Source organism: Anopheles aquasalis, chromosome 2, assembly GCF_943734665.1.
Source record: "Anopheles aquasalis chromosome 2, idAnoAquaMG_Q_19, whole genome shotgun sequence".
Taxonomy (NCBI): domain Eukaryota; kingdom Metazoa; phylum Arthropoda; class Insecta; order Diptera; family Culicidae; genus Anopheles; species Anopheles aquasalis.
In genome coordinates this window covers 86,173,147-86,180,646 of record NC_064877.1, presented here as the reverse complement: position 1 = coordinate 86,180,646, position 7,500 = coordinate 86,173,147, and the positions used below count along the sequence as shown (strand labels likewise).

Below are 7,500 nucleotides of genomic sequence, written 5' to 3'. Positions count from 1 at the left end.
CGAGGCAAGCAGATATTCCAGGATGCGATTATATCCTTCTCGTGCTGCACAAAACAATAGCTGAGGTTGCAACTGTTGTGCCGTTGTGGGCGCCTTGGTGCGATGATTGGGTGAAGAATGCTGGTAAGACGTTAGCGTGCGGCCAATCACGTCAATGGAGGCACCGTTCGACAACAGAAGATTCGCTATATCGAGCGCACTCTTTCGGATTGCGATCTCTAACGCACTGTCTAGCTCGTTGGCAGCATGAACAGGGAGTGTTCCGATGTGTTTGAGTAACGTCCGAACGATGGCCACATTACGATTGCTCACGGCCAGCAGTAACGGTGTCACACTTTCACTGTTAGCTAACCGAGGATTCGCACCGTACTTCAGCAGCAACTGAACCCGGGTCAAATCATTGCACAAGCACGCCAGATGCAGTGGAGTCGTCCGGAAGCACGTGCTCGTCACATCAATTCCGTAGCAACGCTGTAACCGTGCTATCGTCCGCTCATCGCGGGCATGATGCAGTGGAGTAAAGCTATCAACAGAGCCATCGGCCACCGGGGACAGACCAAACTCGAATCGGTTCACCACGCGGAGCAGATCATCCACTAACCGTTGGTGCTGCAGGTCCTCCGGAAGGCTTATCCTCTCCAGTGGTTGCCCGCTGCGAAGTAACATTCGGGTGATTCGCCGATGTCCACACTCGATGGCCACTTCTAGTGGGGTTTTGTCGTGTGAATTGCGTACCGCAACTTGTGCTCCGTGTTGGAGGAGCAACCGAACGATCCCGGTACTCCTCGACTCAACGGCGTAGTGTAGCACACTATTACCGCCGGCATCCTTGGCGTGTACGTTCGCTCCGTGGCGCACCAGTAGCTCGACCACCTCTCTGTACCCTTGCCGGGCCGCTATTTGCAGCGCCGTTAATCCTCGGCCACTGGTGACATCTTTCCGGTTGATGTTGGTCTTCAGTTTGCGATCCGTTTCGATCATAAACTGGAGCACGTGCAGACGGCGGTAGGCGGCCGCTTTGGCGTACAGTTGACCATACTCGGACGCGTTATTTCCCAGCATAAACTCGACGATTTCCTCGTTCGCATCGTCACAGTACTGGAGGAACAGTTCCATGCAAGCGCTGGCAATCTTGGCGCTCAGCAGATCGTTGTTCTTGAGAAACACGATCGCTTCCTGATCGTTGTTGAGGAAGATCCAGGCGTACTGGCTGCAACCGTGCTCACCGTTGGTGTACCACTTGGCGCCGGCGTTCGTGAGGGCTTTGATCATCTCTACGTTCGCCAGCTTGCAGGCCACATCGAGCGGTGTCAATCCGTACACGTCTCGCAGGTTCAAATCGTTACACTGATCGAGCAGCAGGTTCAAGAGTTCCACATTTCCCGACAGCACCGCGTAGTGCAGGATTTCGCTATTGCTGTCCGCATTTACGTCGTAATCCGGATGCGTCTCGAGAAAGCTGGCGAATAGGCGGTCAAAGTTGAACACCATCGGTATGGCGTCGATCTGATCGTACCCAAAATCCGCCACGATCTTCGACAGGATATCCTCGTCGTTGCTTAGCACCGCTAGGTTGTAGCAAAACTCGGTGCGGGCTCGCACATCGGCCAGTATGTCATGCAGGGGCCGAGCACACGCGATGGCACTGACGCGCTCCATCAGATGGGAAAGCGGTTTCAGGAACTCGTCCACCTTTCCAAAGTCGAGCAAATGGCCCAGTAACATGCAGCTCTGGCTCTGTATCAGGTGGTCCACTATACCGTGGCTCAGGTGATTGCTGCCCAGCAGATAAGCTTCCTTGCGGATCGTTTCCCGTATTTCGCTGCAGTTCTGGTACCGAAGACCGTCCAGGACACCGTGCTGGTGCTTGAGCAGTGCCACGCGCTCACCGAAGCTCCAACTGTGCCGATCGTAGATCTCGGAGATGATGTTCTTCGACAGTTTGATCACGCTGAGGGCGTTCAGCAGGATCGTCTTGAAGCCCATGTTCGGTATCAACACTTCGTACGTGACGTGGCCGTGTGCGAGGTAGTTGCGCAGATTGCGCCCCGTCAGGACGGGAACGTAGTTGCAGAGGCTTTCCCGATTGTCGGCCAATCGATCAGAGAGTGCCGTCGTTGCTTCGAGCATCAGCATCTCGAACGCAATCTCGTCCGTCCGGTCGAACGTTTTCATGTTCATGTTCTGGTCCAGGAACAGTTTCTGCAATTGGGCGACTTTCTCTTCTGTTTCGCGCTCCTCCTCACGTCGCAGTTCGGCCAGCAGGTTGGGTGGATGCAGTATTCGATGGCGTCGCAGCAGCTGACGGAGCAGCTCGTACCGTTTATCCGGATTGCTGCGTATCTTGCAAAACAACGGATCACTTCCTAGGAACGTTAGTTGTTGGCCAGTGGAATCCTCAAGGCGTTTCAGTAGCGCATTCCCACTGCTACTAAGGTGTATCTGTAACCGTGGCCCGGTTGTTTGCTGTGGACAGCGAGCTAGTTTGCGATCGATGACGTAGAGGAGTCGTGCGATCAGAAGAGCTAACCGCAGCTCCAGCTTACCCTGGCGCCGCAGCTCGGGAAGTTCGTCGTAGAAGTAGGACAGCAGGCCGGTCCGTAGCTGAACCAGTAGGTGCCGATCGATGGTCCCGTTGTGCTGCAACACTCGCAGGTGAGATTGGAAGGTGTGTCGGATTTTGTCGTAGCTATGGTTGGATTTGATTTTCGAGATCAAACAGTCCACCATCAGTAGCGTGTTGCTGAACTGCTGGTGTAGCACCTTGTAGCCGTCGATCTCTTTCAGCACCTTGGCACGCATCCGTTCGATTCGTTCACTCACCGGATGCCCACTACACCGGTACTCCTCACCGATCGCTTCGAGGAGGCCGTTTATCTCGAGCAGCGCAAACGGAGCCACGTCCAGGCTTCGCTGGCAATCGGTCGAGTCGTGGCGGAAGAGGTACGCGTAGTAGGATTTTATCTCCTCCAAGCTTTTGCAATCGTACAGCCGATTGATGAGCGTTTTGATCGCCAGCACGTGCTGCAGGTTCTGCACGTAACGGAACAGATTGCGCATCAAGCGCAGATTCCGATGGAGTTCTTCGTAATCGAGTAGATCTTCGCTCAGATGGAGTACCTCAGAATGTGACTCGGTTTCAGCGGCAGCAGCAAGCAACACCGAAAGGTCACCGCCACGCCGATAATGGGACAGATAGTCCCGGATTCTTGCATTCGCCAGTATGCGTTGCGGTGTCAGCACATTGATGAAGCTCTCGAGATGCTTCGCGATGATCGGTGTTTCTTGCGTGTTGCGTAACGTTTCGCAGATCACCTGCACCACCCGTTTCATGGCGATCGTTTTGATCTCCCGGTCGGTGCTCCAGTCGAAATCGATCACCGAGTCGATGTAGCCGAGCGCTCGATTGATGATGTGCAGTTCGCGCATTCGTCTGTAACTTTTTGCCATCTTGCGAAACAGTTTCCGGTTCTTGTCCGATATCTTTGGGTGATCGGCACGCAGATAGTACCGGTAGCTGATCGCTTCCGTTTCCACCTTTCGCCGGACCTCCTCGGGAAGGAGTTGCTCGCGTACAATCTTGCGCTGCTGTGTGAGGAGATTCTGTTCGGAAAGCTCGAGTGCCGCATCCGTGCAGCAACCGGCCGCACGTTGACGCTCAGTCCAAAGTTCGTGTAATCGAGCACGATAGTTCTCGGTGCAGGTGCTGCTACCGCTTACGACGTAATGACAGAACATTAGTTCCTTATTGCGTTCCACTGTCCACCGGAACTTTGGGTGGGGCTTGCAACTGGCCTCGTGTGTCCTCGATGTGTCGACGATTGGTGCATCGATCGAGGGAGGCACTGGGCTAGGACTGGGGTGCTCTACACAGCAGCTCACGTTGCCCGGCAGTCCAATGATTTTCTGCAGCTCGCTGGACACGGCACCGAGGTACAGCAGCAACTTCCGTTTGTCTACCAGCATTTTGTAGACATCGTACCGAGGTGCATTCTTCCAGATGTGAAGAAATATGCCTATGGAAGAGAAGAGAAGACGAATTGGCAGGTTAGTGATATGGATGATAATTTTTCATAACATGTGCAGTAAGAGTCCCGTTAAACTTTAAATAAATGAAAATCAGCTTCACGTGCAACTGCAAAAAATCGCTGTTGAAACCGTCATGGGCAGATCTAGTTACATAAATGCTATATTTGAACATTTTGAAGGCAACATTTGAATATGCGGACCCTTTTACATTCTATGATATAAATCAAGTTTTAGGGAAGGCACTTATCGACCAAACAGTCGCTTCTTTGCATAAACAATCAAACAATGAATAATGGATCGCTTTCCATACGGCTATGGAAGCTCACTTTATGGCTTCAGTTAAATCAATTAAACGAGGAAATGTTGTAACTCAAACATTGTATCAATGGATTGTTTATGTTCCCGTTTCTAGGGAACATTCAGCTGTTCCTGGCTGTACCATCCATCCAAGGATATTCCTCTCCTTCCACCTACCGATATTTCATGTCCAATGGAATTCTCCATTCTCCGGCGCCACAGCACGGTAACGATAATCCACTCACAACTCCTTAATCGATTGCCATACCAATCCCCAAAGGTCCCACAGCTGAACGTTGATAGGGTACCGGTTATCATCTGTTTACAAAACCCCAAGGGTCGGAGACCAGCACGACCGGAGCAGCCTGCTTTGCCAGAGAAGATGCTTTCGGCTTTAAAACTCCATCTTCCATCTGTTCCTTCACTGGTTAGAGGCAGGGAGATAAAGGGTAACACGTGCCATGCCGGCTTTCGTAGTCACAACCGATGATGTGGTGCATGGGCAGCTTCAAACCGATAGATCCCAAACCAAGCGAGCAATCACCAGCTTTCATCAGCCTCATACCGAATCGGGGGACGCACAACACACGAACATAGGTCCTCGTTTTGGGGAAGAACAAAATTGTGAACACGTGAGTCCGGCAAAAGGATTCCAGGTGCTGCAAGAAGACTCTTCCTAACTCTCCGCGTGCTGTCCTGTCCACAACAGGACGAGAGTGAAAGCGGCAAAATATTCGTTGAACTATCCGAGCAATTCATTTCACTTGCACTCGGGCCGGACCTTACCCTTTTCGCCTCTACGGTTTTCGAAAGTTCCCCAACGGTAAACACCTGAAGTGTACAACGCTTTCTTCGCCTATTTGGGAGGCAAGTACCTTCCCCCTCACACAGTGGTCGGGCCCTTTCTCTGGGGATGGAAAATAATTTAAAATTTTACCGATCCCATCTCCCAGGAGGAAGTTGCTCGCTTCGAGCTCTTCCAGCATAGCCGGGGCAGCATCCTCACTCCCTTGGCGACCAGCCAATTCCCCGCCTCCCCCGCCGCGTTTATCCCTCGTTCAATTCATGGAGCATAAGAAGGATAAAAATCCAAAAGAAATACAACAATGGCTGCAGTAAAGCTGGACGCTGTTGGCTGAGAACCATCGGACAGCGGTAGCCAGGTAGCAGCCTTTAGCTCATGCCAAAGGGTGCCTCGTATTTCCATTTTGTTTTTCCTGCTTAAATCCCTCCAAGATAATGCCAACTTTTCCGCTAAATCCGCTTCCACACTTCCTGCCATTTTCAGCCCTCTCGGCCCCGGCTTTGCGTTAAAAAATCCTCAAAGCACTTGGCGTCTTTTTAATTCCTCGCAAGCATTCCTTTGGCCCTTTTGTGTGCTTGGTAGGTATTTTGCTTCGTGCCAAAAACAATGCAAGTTCGCTTTGTAGCTTTATTTTCCCCATTTTCCTTTTCACCTCCAACTCTGCAGCCGAAAATCGCTAATACCAAATGAAAGAATACTCTCGGGCATCGTTCTCTCAAGAGCGTACAATTCCAGGACGCTGGACGGCAGGAAGTTGCCCAAGTTTGTGGCCGCTTTCTTTTGTGTGTGTCTGTGTTTTGTTGTTGTTGTTTCTTTTTAAGCTGGTCGCAAATTTCTTGCAATTTGCAGAAAGTGCGCAGAGTGCCAACAATAGTTAGGTTCCAAGTTTTTGCCTTTTTTTTGCTGCTGCTCGAGCGCTTATGTAAAGTTACCGATTCTTGGCATTCTTCTGTGCATCATAGGATCGTTTAGTTTAGGAATTTAATTTACAGAACGAACCTGAACGCAATCGCCAGGACTGCAATTCACTTCACGGAATGCAACCGTTTATGCAGCCATTGCATTCCCTTTGCTCCGTCAGGAGTCAAGCGCCATTTTGTGAAATTGCGTACAGCATTCCCCATACCCATCTGCTGTCGAAGGGTGGGAGGGGGGGGGGGGTTTAAAAAATAGTAAATCACAAAATGGCCACATAGGCCACATACTCCCGCGCAATCAACGCAGACCACTCCCTCGGCGTCAACAGAAAGGAGCCACTGCACGCAGAAAAGTCCATTCGCCAGCGGAAAACAGCACCGCCGTGCCGCTTGGTGCGTTGCTGGAAACCAAAAAAGGCCGAACGGAGAAAAAAGAGCAAGCCAGCGAGCGGAAAAAGGACATCCAGCCCTTGCCGGAGTCCCGGATTCCCGGCGCGCAATCAACGCGTTTGCGTGCGTACGTGCGTGGGGGCGAGCGAGAGATAGCTCCAGGAACGGGTCCAGTCCGCGTCCGAACGGGCGCGATATGGTTGCCCTCGATTGGCCGATATTGATATAGGCCCACTCCGGTTTTTTCGCTTTCATTTTTCCGAACCGCCAAAAGCCCGTGCGACCGAGCAAGCGAGCGAGCGAGCAAGCGAATGAGCTCAGGGGAAAAAGCCTAGGCTACTAGGACCAACGCACTGTACCGCACACACCGAAAACCGAGCTGCCGAGCTCGTATGTGTGATGCACGCGGAAAAATGCATCGCCCCCCCTCTCTGAGTGCATCGTGCTGCAACGGCCACAACGGTTGCTCGTATATGCAAATACGGATCGGACGCTGGCTGTTTTCGCTCGTGGTCGTAGAGCGGAATGATGGCGAACCTGAAAGAGTTTTCCCTTTTTTCCCAACCAGCCCACTTTCGAGGGTGGGTGGGTTCCCGGTTGCCTTGGGAACGACATCATCAATCCTCGGCTCGTTAGTTTCGCAGGGGGGGGGGGGGTGCATGTGCAATCATTGGAGAACATTTGTGTTGTTGCGTTGCGTCCAGTGCGCTATCCAGTAACGGTGGTAGTGGTAACGCTAAAACCATTTCGCGTTCCTCTAGATCCGGCAACTGGAACTGAAAAAAAAAGCATGCACGCACACATAGCAGACAAAGCGATGTTTTTGTGTAGTAAAAATAGCATTTTTTTGGGTGAAAACCAAAAACCACACATCCTATCATCACGTCGGCCACCTGGGGGGTTGTGGGTTGGAGCATTTGGCAATCCACATTTCCACTCCTGTGATTCGTCAACGTGGCTAGCTGGCTGGCTAGTGGCCCCTTTGTTGGTTGTTGAAGTAACGAGCGGAATCGAAAAAAAAAACGCGCGCATACCTAGGCACGCATCTATTGCGGGGGAGGG

At 51.9% G+C, this 7,500-nt stretch overlaps 1 protein-coding gene across 1 annotated transcript in view; it reads right to left on the bottom strand.

Annotated features, from left to right (window-relative positions):
• The window catches only part of LOC126571149 (uncharacterized), a 45,746-nt gene that overhangs the window by 4,406 nt on the left and 33,840 nt on the right, over nt 1-7,500 (bottom strand). Inside the window, exon 2 of the mRNA XM_050229446.1 lies at nt 1-4,016. This exon is cut by the window's left edge and continues 4,406 nt beyond it. Coding sequence (XP_050085403.1) covers nt 1-4,016 — 4,016 coding nt within the window. The remainder of the gene's footprint in view (nt 4,017-7,500) is intronic.